The sequence below is a fragment of the Gymnodraco acuticeps genome, unplaced genomic scaffold (assembly GCF_902827175.1).
Source record: "Gymnodraco acuticeps unplaced genomic scaffold, fGymAcu1.1, whole genome shotgun sequence".
Lineage (NCBI taxonomy): Eukaryota > Metazoa > Chordata > Actinopteri > Perciformes > Bathydraconidae > Gymnodraco > Gymnodraco acuticeps.
This window is the reverse complement of record NW_022992059.1, coordinates 1,757,948-1,775,365: the sequence shown is the minus strand read 5'-3', so window position 1 is coordinate 1,775,365 and position 17,418 is coordinate 1,757,948. Positions and strand designations below refer to the sequence as shown.

Below are 17,418 nucleotides of genomic sequence, written 5' to 3'. Positions count from 1 at the left end.
AGAGTGAGTCTATACTTCTACTGCCTGAATCTGCTTCATGGTTTTCACTTTCTTTGCTTCATTTGTTCTGTTTTTAATTCAGCAGGTGAACCTGTATGTTCATAAAATAGTGTGTGTGAGCTTAACTGTGTGTATTAAACTAAAACGGAGCATTTCCTGTCAGCTCAGGTTTGATTCCTGCTTTTTGAAACTGTAGGATGTGCTCAGTCAGTAGGGGCTTGGACTGTGAGCCGTAGGGTCGCTGGTTCAAGTCCCTGACCAGACCTAAATATGGAGTGTGGACTGCTACTTGGAGAGGTCCCAGTTCACCTCCTGGGCCCTGCCGTGGTGCCCTTGAGCAAGGCACCGGACACCCCCTTCCCCCCACACTCCCATTGCTCCCCAGGCGCTGTACAATAGCTGCCCACTGCTCCTAGTACTAGACTCCTGGTACTAGGGTGGGTTAAAAGCAGAGAACTCATTTCACTGTGTGCTGTGTGCTCTGCATGTGTGACCATTAAAGAGGGTTTCATCCCTCCCTATTCTATCTATCTTCATGTGTTGGTGTGTAGGCTACTGCCTGAATATGCTTTTATCTATAAATAAAATACATTTTCATCCTAAATATCTTGGTTTGTTCTTTTCTAAGTAACATTACATAAACACAATCAAAGGTGGGGTAGGTAATTTTGGAGAAACCAGCTCGAGATCGCTAGAATTTGAAAATACACAGCCGGAAAAAATCTGCCACTTCCTTACAGAGCCCCTCCTCCAACACACACTAACGCGCACATGACCAATGAGGGCACAAGATAATTTTGTGCACAGATGGAAGGCTGACAGGCAGGTAGGCCATCCAGTTACTTTAGCCGGGCCGGCTATCGGGATGTTAAGAGCATTCCATGGAGTATAACACAAAGTGTATCTCGAGCCGGTTTCTCAAACTTACCTACCCCACCTTTAAGTAAAAAACATCTTATTGATATTTATTTTCTCTTTTATTTATTTTCATTGCATTAATATGGAGGTAATCCAAAAAGATCAGAAAGGCATCAGGTTACATTACCTTTATATTTATATTTTTCTTACAGCTAACTTCTAATTTGAACGGAATACATTTGTAATAACCCTCCCAACAGATACAGAATAAGATCAGCATCATTTAGTCACTTTGTGTATTGGATTATTACATTGATAAGATGTGTGTTCTCTGTGGCAGACTTGACCCCAATAACCTGACACTGAGCAGGAACAGTCCTTGGGATGAAGGCAAACGTCATTCATCATTAGAAAAGCAATATTACATTCTTCAATTCTACAATTTTACTACAATGATCGTGGATACTTTAACAACAAAAAACATAAACCACAAAATATATAATGCACATTACTTCAAAAAATACCAGCATTTCCAAGATGACACACAGAACACAGTGTAGCTGTGACTGAAGGACTATTTTTACAAAGCTGTGTCGTATCCTAAACACAGAAATAAACAACGTGTTTTCCTACTTTACCATACTTTATATATATGTATATATATGCAATGGCTTATGTCTAAAGACAACTGTGTACACTGCAGTTTCAGAGGATAAAGTAATCAGATCCTGTCCTTTACTCAAAATACTCCATTACAAGGGGAAATCCTGAATTCAACATTTTACTTAAGTTAAAGTTAAAAATACAAGTACAGGAGTATTGTCAGCCGAATGAGCTGTACAAGCTTTTTAATCTTGTAGTTTGTCAAAATTGAGCCAATTTGTTTGATTTGATATATTAAAAGATAGATAAGTAGTATAGTACTGCATTGTATCATGAAAGCACGTTTCTCTATGTAGAATATAACTGGTAACTATAATAATAAGTACAATCTTTACTCTGAAGTGGAGTAGAGGTCAAATAAAAAGGAAATTATCATTTCAAAATAATACTTCAGTACAGTACTCGAGTAAATGTACTTTGTCACATTACACCACTGTGCGGTTCACAACCTGATTATTTATATTTTGCACATAGCACACTCTATGGCATTTTGAACCTTTTATGTTATTAACTGACACATTATTATGTGTTGTATTGCAAATGATGCACATTAATATCTCGATGGTCTCTAATGCCCTGGGCTCACTCAATCACATGGTAACCAACAGTCTGTCATCATTCATTCTTACCAGTATAGAGAATGCTCTACCACCAAGGCAAGCTAATGGTCAAATAATGTTAGGTTCTGAAGAGTTCCTTATGTATTGCCATGTTAGGCCATTATTAGGTAGTGACAGTAAAGAGATACAGGAAGTGAAGAGAGAGAGAGAAATGTGGAACAAAGGTCCTCGGCCCAACACGAACTGAGCGGTTCCCCCTGCTGTTAAAGGTTGGAAGGAACAGGAGGACCAGGTTCTAGTTTTTATTTTAACAACTCTACCTTATCATAAAACCGAAAAAGCCAGCTGTTCAACACCTTAATTGGGACAAAAATGGAGGACATTATTCTTCTGATGTCCTTATTGATATGACGGACCTTTCGGTCTACATGCACATTTAGTCTGTTCTGAGGCTTCTTGCTAAGAAAATGATAATATCATAACATTACAGAACGAAAAACAGGAGAAAGAAGTCACCATTTTAAAGATGTTTTGATACAATTGTTGAGGTTATTAATATGAATCCAAATGGACTCCTTACAGTACTGAACTGTTCCACCCAGAAAATGCTTGAAATAGCAACATTATACTTTATGCTTCTCATATTCCCTGATCAGATTTAGCATGAATTTATTATATTTCTTATTATACATTTTGAAAATACCTCTACTTATTGCAGCTGCCACTGGAGCATGTTATTGCTAAGATGGTTTATGTTCAGCCATTTATAACTTTTGTGAAAATTCACAGGCCTCCTTCAGGGCCCCTGTTGGGCTGTTGCCTCAGTCTTGGGTGAATGAAGGTCCCTCAGTAGAGGGGGGGGGAAGGCACGGAGCTCTGCAGGGCAGCCTCCAGCAGCAGCCACCTGCTCCTCCGCCCGCAGACACAGCTCCTGCAGGAAGTTGGCTGTCTCCATCACCAGGTCGCTCTCATCATCTAAAGCAGAAACACACCGAGTGATAAGGGCCCGAGCAGCGAGTCAGAGCAGAGGACCTTTTGAAATCCCTCAAGATTGATTCTCTTTGTAGCAAAAATGAATCACATTTTTGAGGACCTAAAAGTTTACCCAACATGTAAGTTGGCAGGATAATCAGGACTGGTGAAAATGTTAATAATTTAGAGGGCTCGTTCTCGGGGTGTCGGTAAAAAGCTCTGTAAAAAGCTCTATACGCTCCCTGCAAAGTTGCCAAAAGGCAGCCCCCCGCTCAGGTTCACTTAGAGATTTGGTAGGTATATGTAGCTTGGTGAGACGCACAAAAAAGCTTCTTTTTTTCACCAACTCCTCCGACGGTTTTCATCCAAACAACTTCAAATTAAGTCAGTAAGTCTTAAGACCACGAGGTTAAAAAGTTATTAAAAGCTTTAGTCTACATTAAACAGCCACGCCATGACGTGGTGTAGAAAAAGCGCCATTGGCTGTAAAAAAGGAAGTTGCTGTAACTCAAGCATTTATTCTCAAATATGCTTCAGATTTCTTATGGAAGATCAGAGACCAATCCTGAAGATATTTGCATGCCAATATACACTCATTGACATAGCGCCACATAGCATTTGGCCCTTTAACGTCCTCCTCCAGGCAGATTATGCAGGCGACCCAAAGACTTTTACAGGTCAACATTGGGTTGTGGGAATGTTTAGTCAGGTTTATGTGACAAACATCAGTCAATTGACATGGAAATGACATGCAGCCTGCTAATGGAATTAGCACATATTCCTTAGCGCCACATAGTGGACACCAGAGGTGCTGCAAGATTCACAATGTCATTTCTAGAGCATCACACTCCATTCAGTAAGTAATGTTCATTACGACTGCAACGCTCACGCCAATTCACTGCTGCGGCCACAGGAGTCCTGGTACTAACCCTGATGGTATGGATGTGTGAGGGCCTGTCCACCACTGCCTGTACCTTTAATTATGACTGTGGTATATTTACCACAAGAGGGCACACTAGACTGTCAATAACACAGCAGCCTGATGTGCAGCACTAGTTTAAGACTTCAGTGTGTTGCTGCTATAAATTACATTTATAAAACAGGATATTGGGTTTAACCATAAATTATAGTAATTCTGAAGTGGATCAAAACTTAAATCCATCTCCAACAATATACCTTTTTTTTTTTTTACTTGATTTGATTTGACTTGTTTATCAGAATATATCCGAAAATGTGTCATGCATCCCAACTAAATAGCTCAAATTCAAAACACAACATTTTAAGCAAAAATGTAACTATACTACAAACATATATCACATCAGGGCCCACATTAAGGGTCATTATTGAATGACCAAAAGCGCATGGTTCAAAGCACATAATGCAAGTAATTCAAGGCTTGTCCAACTCCACTTTTGCTAGCTGAACAGCGCATCATCTGGTCAAAAAATAAGGCACAAGGAGCTAACTTTCAAACATGTTGCATGTTTGGGATTTCACTCACTCAGACCCTTTGATTAGGCCCCGCCCTCAACCTGTTGTTTCAATCTGCCCTAGTTGGCTCTAAATGTTGAACAGCAGATGAGATTTAGTGAGTGCTGTGAATTCTCTCTCTGATACACAGCCTCAAGCTCATCATAATCATCGTTGTAGAAGATTATTCTCTTCATATGGAATCAGAGTGATTTTTTCTTAAAAGAAGATTCTTCTACACACCTTTCAGTTCTTTGAGCTTTGGAGAATCCTTCTCCAGGTCAGCATCCTGCTCCTGTAGACACCTGCACATATTTTTATGGGCGAACCAGTGGAGCTTTTGGCACGATAAGCTACAGTAAGTCACCTTAAAGACAAATGAAATAAAACGTGACCTGGGGGTAGTTCCTTCCTGAGAGTTGACACCATTGCATTATACTAGAGATGGGGGCATTCACTCACTGCTTTACAAAGGGAGCATCTCTTGTCTGCTCCCCTCTCCCCACACGTAGCACAGTAGTTAGCATCTACAAACGCCATCTGACCAGTGATGGCCTGGTTCAACACCGAGAACGCAGTGGGGTCGTTTCCCTGGAAATAAGATGATGGGGTTATTAGTTATTAGGTCAAGTTATTAGACAAACCAATACAAAAGAAAAAGGATTACTTAGTAACCTTTTATCATCAACTTCTATAGAGTGATGCAGTGATGTCGAATTTGTAGCCCGACCTTGAAGTTAGCATTGTAAGGGCTGCCCCGACTAAAAGGAATTCGGAATATTGGAGTAAATAAGATCTGTGGCAAACACAGGTTCATGGTATTCCCAAGTTTTGTTAAGAAGGACCATCTTGTCGTATTAACACCACCTCTGTGTAAAGCGTAAAATATGATCCCCAGAAGTAAAAAGCAGAAGTTAGGCTATAAATGAACTACATCACAGTCTCATGGCTGCACATCACCACCGCTAAGCTAAAGATGGCTAATGTTTGGCGGGATGACGTTTGAGAGTCTCATTTAGTTACGTGTTAGCTACTGTTGTTCCTAAGACACATAGAAGCTTTAGATATCTATGAGAGGGTATTTAATGATTCATTGTATGTCTTTAATGAATATGTTAACTAAAAATATATGAAGCCTTTGTTAACCACGTACCTTATTTCAGTCAACAACAAAAAAAACAAGGAAACCAGATGTAATAAAATGCTAACTCAATGTTGGGTTTGAGGACTCATTCCTGCACCACTCATTTAACAACTGTTCTAACATCATTCTCCCTCATTTATGCTTACCATGGTATTCTGTTAAAAATGATATACTGCATATTACACTTAAATTCTCTGATATGTTCTTCACTTACAATCTCTACCGGTGCTATGCTCCTCACCAGCTCCTGAAGCAGTGTGGCCTCACAATAAGGAAACTTCCTGATACAGTCCCGAATGAACTTCTCCTGGTACTGAGGGAAGCCATCGCTGTCTCTCCCCTTCAACAAGCTGGGGCCGAGCAGCATTCAGGCAGGTGAAGGACAATGAAAAAGAGAAATGGAAAATTATATTTATCCCAATGTTACTCTCCATAGGTTTAATTTACACATCAGATGTAGGTACAACCTTGTAGATTAGTTTGAAGATTATTCAAAGAGGCATTCTGCTTTTTGTGGTTTTCCATCTTCTGTATGTTGTATAGGTTTAAGTGCATGTAAATGGTCTGCAAAGGCTAAAATCCCTGTGTTCCCTCCAGAGTGAGTTTCTCTCCCCCCCCCTCGCCTCCATTGGACTTATTTGTTTACTTCTGTAACATTATGACATTACTATGTTAGACTCACATTTCTTTTGAGTAGCGCTCCAACACATTGTGCTTGATAGGCTAAGGGGCGGGACATTTCCAACTCATCTCTTAGCAGTTTACCGATCACCTTAACACAGCATGGGGCCAAATTATTTAACCAAATTTCAAATGACAAAATATGGTTCATGTACAACACAGCTAGCAATTTGGTCAGTATGCATATCTTCTAATGTGAAATGTTAATCAAAAACACAAACATTTTATAATACAGCATTTTAAATGGTGCAGAAGAGAAGGATTAGGCCTTGCGTCTATATATTGATCTAACCATGGTCCCCACCACTTAGTTAGTGGTGGGGACCCTTTTTTCAAATAAAAAAAACCATTAATGCATTAAAGGTCCCATGTCATGGCCATTTCTACTGATCATAATTCCATTGTTGAGGTCTACTAGAATAGATGTATACTGTGCAATTTTCCAAACTCACATTGGTTTCTCATACAGCATCTCTGTAAAGTATGTGTATTCACCGGTATTCACTCTCTGTCCTAAACGGCTTGTTGGAGCTCCTGCCCCCCCTCCCTGTGAGCCCAGTGTGCTCTGATTGGTCGGGACGTTGAGAGGCTCGTTGCTGCGATCGGCTGCGAGGAGCGGAAGCCTGTCCGCTCCTCGCAGCAGATCGCAGCAACGAGCCTCTCGGCGATACAGCGAGAACAAGCGAAACTCATCCTGAGCACACAAACACTCACAGCCGAAGTAAAAACAATGAGTGTGGCTTGATATTGAGTAAGAAAAAGGTTTATAACGCTGTGAGAATGGGTCTGCGGAGAGCATTTCTCCACGATCCCAACTTAGTAGCCCGAGAAACGTTTACCCATTTAAACAGTCGTGGTAGATACCTTGTTTGTTTTAAACATCATAAATACACAAACAACAATGAATACTGACAGGTTGTGTACCCGAATCTCCCGCTGGTCCAAACAAAGTAGGAACAGCATCGTTCTTCAGTGCCCTACGCTGTACATATCCGGCATTAATCCTGAAAGGTTTGGGAAGCTTTGTTTCGTGAAAGGCTGGCAGAGGGTGTGGCCTCTGGGTATCCCCACGTCATAGTACCCAGGAAGAAAATGAGAAATCTCCAACGAGGCATTTTGTGTGTTAGAGTTTTACTCCCTACAGGGTGTACTGTGAGGTTTTTTTACTCTGCAGACCGTTTACATGCATAAAAACCTTCATAACACTCTTTAGGACAGGTAATAGAGAACCACAGTGACGCGTTCTAAAACCCGGAAGTAAGTTAGCATTTTTAGCACTTCCGGTTCCTTCGTCAAAAAGCAATGCATTTTCTCCATAGGGTTTTGGAAAATAGCTCGAAATAAGGTCTGTGGTTGACACAAATTTAAGAGATAAATCACGTTTTATTCTACGACATTAAATACATCAGCAGTGACCCCACTGGTGATTTTTGAAGAGTTGACGTGTCTGAAAAACGATGGTTGTTACCGAGTGGCTGAATAGGACTACAGAAATTGTCGAGGCCGTTGTACGTCATTACGCTGAACACGTAAACACTCCCGCTAAGTTTGTTTTCCCCTGTGTTCTGCTTGAAAGCAAGTACCTGCCTATCTTTAGTATCTGTATATCTATATCTGACCATTAGAATCTGTATTTTTGAAATTGTCGTTTTTAACACCGTAGTTTTACAAATTATAGAATAATTAATTACCAGTGTTTTCCAATTTTACTCGGCAGTTTGTTTCGTTAGCTAACGTTAGCTAACGTTAGCTAAAGCTAGCTAAAGCTAGCGCTACTAGTTAGCTACGCAATGGTTTGTTGCTTTGCTCCGGGTTGCAGCCACAGGTCTTTGCATGAAACGTGCTCGTTCTATCGTTTCCTGGCCAATGTTTTCCAAAGGAGAGTCTGGATTTGTGCCATGAGGTAAGCTGACGTTACATTTTTGTCCATGTCACGGTGAAATGTAAATGATGGGTAGTGAGTGTATCGCCGTTTTAGAGATGGCGCTGCTGAAAAGACCGCAACATAAGTAAAGATAATGAATACATCCTATTAAAACCTGTGTGGCTCAGTGGCGTTTTCTCCCGGAGGCCAAGGGAAGCCAGGCTTCCCCTGTTTTTTCGGATTGTAGTTATAACTTAAATAAATAAATAAAAACACTTTGTTTTGTTTCTGTAATTCTACTTTCCTGTGTGTTCCTGCCGGACCGTCTCTCCGTCTCTCCCCCATTCTCATTGAGTATTTTACAAAGAGTGAAACAGCGCCCCTCTAGATGTCATGGTGAAACAGTAGATTGCATTCACTGTTGCGAGAGGAGGCCAGCAGAATCTAGCTTCCCTTGGTGAAAAAAAATTGAGGGATTAACCAATCAGATGAGGCCCACGTGATGCCCCTGCCAACCTGTGATTGGTCAGGGCCATGCCAGGGGAAGCCAGCCGCCTCTAGCTTCCCTTCAGGGGCGGCTGGCGGCTGGCGATTTGATTGGACACTGCCATCCAATCACATCAACATCAATTTGAATACTGTAACTGTCATCACCGCCGTTAGAAATGATCAAGCAAATGAAGCATTATGGAGGGAGGAGATTTGGCGTACTTAATTAAGCATAACTTCACTAAACTTCCGCTACAGCAGCAACTAAAAATTAAAGCAGATGGCAGGACAACGCCCACACTCGAGCTGTGTACACAGAGGAATAAGGGATCTAATCGGACGTTCAATGAGGACAATTATGTCCGCACGGAGTGGCTAACTGGAAGCGCTAAACTTCAGCGTCTATTTTGCTGGCCATGTCTTCTTTTTGACAAGGGTTCGTGCTCCCTGAACAATCCTTGGGCAACTTCAGGATTCATCGACCTTGCCAACCTGTCACGGGCAATTGAGAGGCACGGTAAATCTAAAAATCATATAGATTGTGCTGTGAAATTAAAGCTTTTTGGACGCGTCAGGATTGACGAGGCTCTGGATGTAGCAAGAACCATTAGCACAAAGAAGCACAACGAACAAGTAAAAAAGAACCGGGATATTCTGAGGAAACTCATCATTGCTGCCCTGTACCTTGCACGTCAAGAGCAAGCATTCAGGGGACACAATGAGGCCGCTGGCAGCTCTAACAGGGGCAATTTTGTAGAGCTGGTACGTGCATTTGCAGAGTTTGACACTGCACTCGCGGAGCACTTGGGATCGTCAACAGTCTTCAGTGGTATGTCAAACACCATACAAAATGACATAATTGAGAGCATAGCTCGTTGTATCCAGGATGAGACTGATAAAGAAATACACATTTCTCCTTTCATTGCTGTACAAGTGGATGACACATCAGACATCTCCAATAAGTGCCAACTCACTATCATAATCAGATATGTGAATGAAAAAGGCAGTGTGTGTGAACGTTTCCTCGGCTTTTTTGATGTCAGCTTAGAAAGAGATGCAAAAGCTGTAACATCAGTTGTCATGAGAGCCATCGGGAACTACAGCCCAACAAACAAACTGATTTGTCAGACTTATGACGGAGCAAGCTGCATGAGTGGACAGCACGGTGGCGTTCAGGCTTTAGTGAAAGCACACTGCCCCAATGCGCTATTCATCCACTGCTATGCTCACAAATTAAATTTGGTTTTAGCACAAGGCACAAACAACATCCAAGCAGCCAAACTGTTTTTTGCCAATCTCGATGCCTTCCACAATTTTTTCTCACGTTCATGTAAGAGATCAGCACTACTGTCTGAAGTTGATCGAGCTGTGCGTGTACCAGGTGGTTCTGCTGTGAGGTGGAATTTTAAACGCCATCCATGAAGGACGCGGGTCGCTCTGTATCGCTTTTGACAGGATAATGACAGAGCCGGGATGGGACAAAGAGACCATTGCACAGAGTGCTTCCTTGAAGCAAAAACTTGAGGATTTTGACTTCACCTTCCTGCTCGGGGTCTTTCAGTCCATTTTCGGCCTCACAGAACCACTCTTCCAGGTTCTGCAAAGCAAGACGGCGGACATCAAAAAATGCCAGGATCGGATCATGAGCACTCTCAGCGCTCTCAAAGCCACAAGAACAGATGAGACATTCAGTCGCATTTACGATGACACGGTCAAAGCAGTCGGCGATCCTGTGCCCCGACGTAAACGACGTCGCCGCGGCTGGGACGACCTGGAGCAAGGGTTTAACCAGCACCAAGAAGGAGACGAGGAAACGGTTGTGTCTTTCCGGCGTCTTTACTTCCAGATTGTTGACGGCATAGTGTTGCACATGACCCAAAGATTTGCAGATATGGAGCACCTGCACTTTTTTTCGGATACTGGAACACACATCATTCACATCGTTCTGCAACCCTGATGCATTTCCCAGCAGTGAGCTGGCTCAGCTGATCAACACGTATCCATTCTTTGATGAGCAGAAGTTAAGGAATGAGCTGCACACGCTGTACAACAACAGGTTGTTTCACAAGCCACCAGGAGAGCTGATACAGCTTCTTATTGAGGATGACCTACAGGGCACACTCTCCGAGGTCTACAAGCTGCTCCAGCTCATGCTCACGATACCAGCCACCAGCACATCAGCAGAGCGCTCCTTTTCCTGTCTAAAAAGGATCAAAACGTATCTGAGGAACACGTGTGGACAGGACAGACTTGTCAACCTAGCCACAATATCCATTGACTCTGTTGTTGTGGAGGACCTAAAGGCCGCTGGGAAGTTCTATGACATTGTTATTGACCACTTCGCTACCATGAAAGACAGGAGAATGGCCTTCCTCTTCAAATAGGGTGAGTGAAATGCACACCCCTTTCTCTCTGTGCATACCTGTTGCCTGAACTGCCCGTGTAGCTATGTGTGCAATTTCTGATGTGGTTCTGTTGGTTATTGTGCATTGCTTGCCTGGATTTAGCTGCAGGTGTTCAGTCTGAAGTAGTTGTTTTATTGCAGTTGTTTAATTAGCACAGGGTGCTGCTATCCGAAAATCAGCACCGCAGATAGCATGCCATATAGGGCCCGATCACCTGAATAGATGAGATTGTTTATATTTTTGTGTTACTTTTGGACTACGGACTGAACTAATTACAGAGACGAGGACTGTTGCTGCACTTGCAGTGTGTGTTAGTGTAACAGATGTAAATATGCAGTGGGGTTTATTTAATTTAATTTTGTATAATCACACACATTCTGTGTTTTATATTATTGTATTCTGTGTTCTTCATTTTATTGAATGTTAAATACCTGGCAAGGTCGGAGAGCTGTGCTCAGGAGTTTATTGTTGTGAGGACTTTAATTTCCTTTCTTTGTGATTTTACTTTTTGTATATATTGTGTCCCTCACGTTTCCTCTTCCCTTTTTGTAAACGTTCCAAGCAATGAGAGGAGTCACTGAGGGAAATGTATGTAAAACTGATCATTTTATCTGTTATCAGATTCAGACATTAAACAGAGATCGTCTCAACTTTACGCTAACTCGGCGGGTCTCGTCCATTATCAACACAACGCATACTGATACTTTGATGTGAACGTAAAACTTTAAAGGTCTCCTGATTTAGTTTGTGAATGAATGCTTCTTATTTATTAATTACCGAATCTGCACTGCGCATTGAGCGGCTGGTATTGCATAGGTGGGGGGAGGTTGGCATAAATTAATAAGAAAATGCTTAAATTAATAAGAAAATGCTTAAATTAATAAGACGAGAGAGTTTCAGCTGGAGAGTGCATGCGGACCTGTCGCTTAGATAACAGGCGTGTACAAGTCCTGCATCTGTATGATACAAATGTGTGTAAAATGTTACCGGGCGCTGTAATCACTCATCTGGTTACGTTATTGACCCCCCCCCCCCCCGACCCAAAAACATTGGCTTCCCCTACATTTTTCCCCACCCCACGCTACTGGTGTGGCTTATATGTAGGGATGGGTATCGTTTGAAATTTATCGATTCCGATTTCGATTCCGGTTCTGCTTATCGATTCCGGTTCTTATCGATTCCCCGTTTCGATTCCAAAATTGTAAAATAAAGAGGTCAAACGTTTAGATAACAAAAATATATTTATTCTTAAAAGCTTTAACTGAAATTGTTACTAAAAAATATACATGCAATACAAATGTATTGCACAATAGCTGTGCTTTATTTTAACTGAGCTATGCCTGTGGAAAGCTATTAACAGGCATTACACTTTGCCTTTTCTTTTTCTTTTTTAGTGTAGTGGAGCCTCACTTCAGAGTGTTTACCGCGACCTATCTTTGGTGTTATGAAGTGACTGAGCTCGTGAACTGTCTACGGGAGGGCGGGGGAGCATCGCTGCGGGGCAACTGTGGACCTCTGTCGCCTGTCAGCGCAATTTATATGATGCCGTTTAAAAAAATGAAGGGCGGTGCCGGCCGTCAGCGTACCGAGCCGGCCGTCAACGGCCCGCTGACGACCGGCCGTTCTGTGATTCTCCAGGTCCGCCCTGTATTCCACCGGGTCACCGCAGCACCGCGGTGCAGACGGACCCGCTGGAATACAGGGTCTACCGCGTTTAGGAACCGTTAAGCAGAACCAAAATTGTGTATTTTGTATGGGTACCCGGTACCCGGCATTTTCTTATCGGTTCTCATCTGGAACCGAGTTTCGGTTCCCAACCCTACTTATATGATAAGTCTAATTAGTACAAGCAGCATAACGTTGCACCATGTAACTAAAGATTGTAGTCAGGGAAATCAGTTTGACATATTGAACTAATAACAAATCACCTCTGGCTGGCAGAGAACTCTCTGCTCCATAGCTTCTCTTGGACGTAACATCACATGTACATTTTACATTTATATTCAATTTAATATTCCATCCCTCACATACTTTTGTATATATAATAACTTATATGTTGTTTTTCTTGTTATGCTGCTGCAACACAAACATTTCCCAAATTGGGATCAATACAGTAATATCTTACCTTAATTAATTAAGAAATATAACTATTATAATTAGTGTAGCAGCTGACACCTATTTTCAATATGGATTAATCTACCATTTATTTCTTTAGTTCAATTTTCATCTATAAAAATGTCAAAATAGTGAAAATGTTCACGAGACAAAGTGCAAGGTTATATCTTTAGATGTTTTGTTTTAGCCTATGTACTGTATGTCTTAATGCTCTTATATGTGACGGTGTGACTTCCATGAAACTAATATTGTATATCTTCCCAACAGACGAGCTGACAGGAAGCCTAACACTCTAACAACCACAACATTGCAAAGGCGAGTAAATGTAAATTAATAACGATTCACAATTTCTTAATTTCTTCTTCTTTCTTGCAGTGAGGTGAAGCTGACCTTGCACTTGGTGCCAGTAAGGATGCTCCTCACGCAGGCTGAATGTTTCTCCCTCTTTACTGACACAGAAGCCTTTGATTTGCAATGCTTCACTAATTGTCATTTCCCTGGCTCCGTAGGGACACTTTACCTCCAGTACAGCGGAAGACCCTACCAGACCATCTGGAGATGCTCCCAACACTCCTGATTGGGAGAGCCACAAACCTGACTCATGGACCTGCATCTGGTTTGCAGTGGTGAATGCCCTGACGCCCTCACATTCATTCATAGTCCCCCACTGTACAGACAAAACACCATCAAGGGCCTGTTGTTGCCCTAGCACCCTGGCAATAAGGGAAGCAGTCACACGCTTTGACCTCAGGACAGCTCCAAAGTTGCTGGCAGTCAACCTTCCTTTCCTGAACAAATGCCAGTTTAGGTTGGTTCGCTGACCAGTGGTAGCCACCTGAATTGCCCTCTGTTGCTCCTCAGACAATGCCATGCTTGCCACAATTGCCTCAGGTCCCTGATGCCCAACAGATTTGATAATTTCAGGAACAGTAAGTGTTTCCAAGCTGTAGTGTTCCTCTTCTGGCTCGGGGGAGGGAAGCCAAGACATTCCTGAGAACCTGCCCCCGAGTCTGTCCCTCAGCCAGTCACGATCTTCGGAGGTGGGCTCTCTTGTCAGCGGGTTGAATGAGTTATTGGTTGGAGGAAATAGCTCCTCCACTGAATGCGTACGTTTAGCTGCCTTTGGCTTCTTCCACTGACAGGGGGTGTCAGTGCAGCTGAAATTGTGGATGGCAAAGATGGCTAATGCAGCCGCATGACTGCATTTCCATTCTCCACGTGGGCATTCACATTTTGTGGAGAGAATTCCCTCTTCTCCTGTAGATACCTGTGGTGGTGGGATTGTTTTATTATTTAAAATATATTTAAAGTGTTCAAAGTGCAGTTTCAGTGCAAGTCAGTTGAAACGATCTTAAGTTGGCGTGACGTTGAAGTCGTGCGACCATGCTGCTGTACTAGCTTGTAGTTCCTTTATAGCATAACGTTAGCATTTTGCTTCTGGCGACTAGATTTATGATTCAAAAATTATAAAAGTAGTGTTGACATGTGGATATTATCCGGCTTGAACAAAACGTGACCCCTCTCTTAAATGTGTCAACCACAGACCTTATTTCGAGCTATTTTCCAAAATCCTATGGAGAATTTGCATTGCTTTTTGACCAAGGAATCGGAAGGAGTTTACATCCGGGTTTTAGGATGTGTGGTGGCGTTTTAATCCTTGTCTACCATTTAATAGCCACCTCTATCGGGGTTGTGGGTTTTGACGCGCCTCTCTTTGTTTCCAAACAATTCAGCGGAGATCGTAGTTGAATCAGATGAGCTTTATTCACTGATCCACACGGTGCATACAGGAGGACACATTTCTTCGCTTCATAGTAACTCAAAAGTGTATCATTTTCCAAAGTAACAAAAAGAACACGGTCAAAAGACTTTTCCATTTCCCCGTCTATCACCCTCAGCTGTGTCCTATCAACCTACCATATATAGGCATAGCCATGCACGTGATACTGACGCACATATAACAAATAATAAGTGAGCCTTAAATTAATGCATTTTAAACCATAATGTGACTCACAAAAATAGCCGATAATTTACAGTATAATCTAATTTATATTATTATTAAGCCCAACATTCAGACAATAATAACAAAAGGTAAAATGGCTCTAACATACCAGCCCCTAATTGCTTATTACATAGCAATTACCAATAATAATACATCAACAGAGTCATTTTAACAAAACATAACGTCCATCCGTAGCATATTTGTATACTTAAGTCCATAGTATATTGTATACTTTCAAGTCCATGTATATTGTATACTTTCAAGTCCATGTATATTGTATACTTTCAAGTCCATGTAAGACTAGTACTGGAGTGTGTAGGTCTAGTACTAATTGTCTGTAATGGTCTGCGTTCAAAAGGCAGCCTTTGATGGGGAGGGGGGTAGGAGACCAAGAGTCTAGTCCTTTGGTCTAACAGTCAGAGGTGCACGTGACTGAAAGGCTAAGGCTTAGTAGGCTCAGTCTGTCGCCTCCAGGAGCAGACATAACTTAGTTATGGGTCTTTCGATCATACTTGTCTTGGTTTTAACCAGGACACTCCTAACAAGTCCTTTTGAACCAAGAAGGGTCTTAACTACGCGTCCCAGGAGCCAAGTGTTCCTCGGTGCGTTCTCATCAATGATGACGACCAGGTCTCCGGGTGTGAAGTTTCTTTTGATAGTATTCCATTTGTGCCGTTCTTGCATCAAAGGAAGATATTCCCTGGTCCAGCGCTTCCAAAACAGGTCAGCAAGGTACTGCACCTGTTTCCATCTTCTCTGTGAGTACAGATCCTCTCTCTGAAAGAGTCCTGGGGGCAAGATTGGATTTGTTCTTAACTGAAGTAGGTGATTAGGTGTGAGGGGTTCAAGGTCGTTTGGGTCGTTTGTCACTGTTGTGATTGGCCTATCGTTCATTATTGCCTCAACCTCACACAAGGCTGTGTGCAGAGCATCATCATCCAATGTTTGTTCCTTCAGGACAGAATGGAGGATCTTTTTAACCAGTCGTATTAGCCTTTCCCACACTCCGCCATGGTGAGCTCCGGAGGGGGGATTGAATGTCCAATCAATTCCTTCTTTGAGTAGTGTTTGCTTGATTTTGTTGTTATCCAGTTGTTTTACAGACTCCTCCAGTTCCTTTTGTGTGCCGATGAAGTTGGTGCCTCGATCTGTTCTGATGCTCTTTATTGTGCCACGACGACAGATGAATCGACGAAGAGCGTTTATGCATGCAGCTGTATCCAAATGACTGGCAACTTCCAGGTGGACAGCACGGCTTACCAGGCAGGTAAAGATTACTCCCCATCTTTTGACATGAGCTCGGCCACGTTTCACCTCGATGGGTCCAAAATAGTCTATGCCTACATGAGTGAAAGGTGGAAGATCAGGTGTTATTCGATCAAGTGGGAGATCGGCCATTTTCTGCTCTCCAGCTCTAGCCTGTAGGCGTCTGCAAAACACACAGTTCTTTATGATCCTCCTTGCTGAAGAGTTAGCAGCGGATAGCCAGTAACGTTGATGGAGTTTGGAGAGCATGTGACCTCTTCCTGAGTGACCAACTTGATTATGGATGTGGCTTAATATCAACTTGGAGATATTAGAATGTTTCGGTAGAATCATTGGATGTTTGACCTCAGTTGGCATAGCCATCTTTCTAGTTCTTCCTCCAACTCTCAGAAGCCCGGCATCAATGATAGGGTCCAGCTTGTATAGGGAGCTTCCTCTATTGCACTGTTTTCCTTTTTCCAGCAAGGCAATTTCCTCTTTGAAATGCTGTCTCTGCTCGTGGAAAATAATGGCTTTTTCAGCATTTTCTGTGTCCTCTACTGAAAGTCTTAGTGCATTAGCTGTAGGCATATTGAGCAGAAGCATCTGATCCTTCAGTCTCTTTCCTTTATCCTGCCTTGCTCCAAGATCAGTGGAGTCATATTTTCTTTTTTCTCTCATCTGCAGGAGGATTGTCTTAAATTTCATTATCCATGCAACAGCTCTTTTTAGGTCATTCCATGAAGAATAATAGTCCAAGAGCTTACTTGTTGGAGTTTTTTCCATCTTACATGCGACAATGCTGGTGACAATCGCTTCTTTGCGTACTTCAGGGTCATCTGGAAGGAGAGAACCAAGTTCTTTTGGAATACTTGGCCACTGTGCTTCAGATTTCTTCAAGAATTCTGGACCCTGAAGCCATCCTTTTGAACTGTAAAAGGATTCAATGC

General features: G+C 42.3%; 1 protein-coding gene across 3 annotated transcripts in view; it reads right to left on the bottom strand.

The window, feature by feature from the left end:
- Window positions 1–1,108: 1,108 nt before the first annotated feature.
- LOC117537048 (ankyrin repeat and MYND domain-containing protein 2-like) overlaps window positions 1,109–17,418 on the bottom strand; it is a 36,988-nt gene continuing 20,678 nt past the window's right edge. For 2 of the 3 annotated variants that reach the window (XM_034202222.1, XM_034202221.1), the window contains 4 exons: window positions 5,882–6,017; window positions 4,986–5,114; window positions 4,767–4,890; window positions 1,109–3,056 (listed from right to left, as the gene is read on the bottom strand). In XM_034202222.1, the coding sequence (XP_034058113.1) occupies window positions 2,878–3,056; window positions 4,767–4,890; window positions 4,986–5,114; window positions 5,882–6,017 (568 nt within the window). In that variant the 3' untranslated portion in view covers window positions 1,109–2,877. The remainder of the gene's footprint in view (window positions 3,057–4,766; window positions 4,891–4,985; window positions 5,115–5,881; window positions 6,018–17,418) is intronic. The other variant, XM_034202223.1, reaches the window with a different exon arrangement.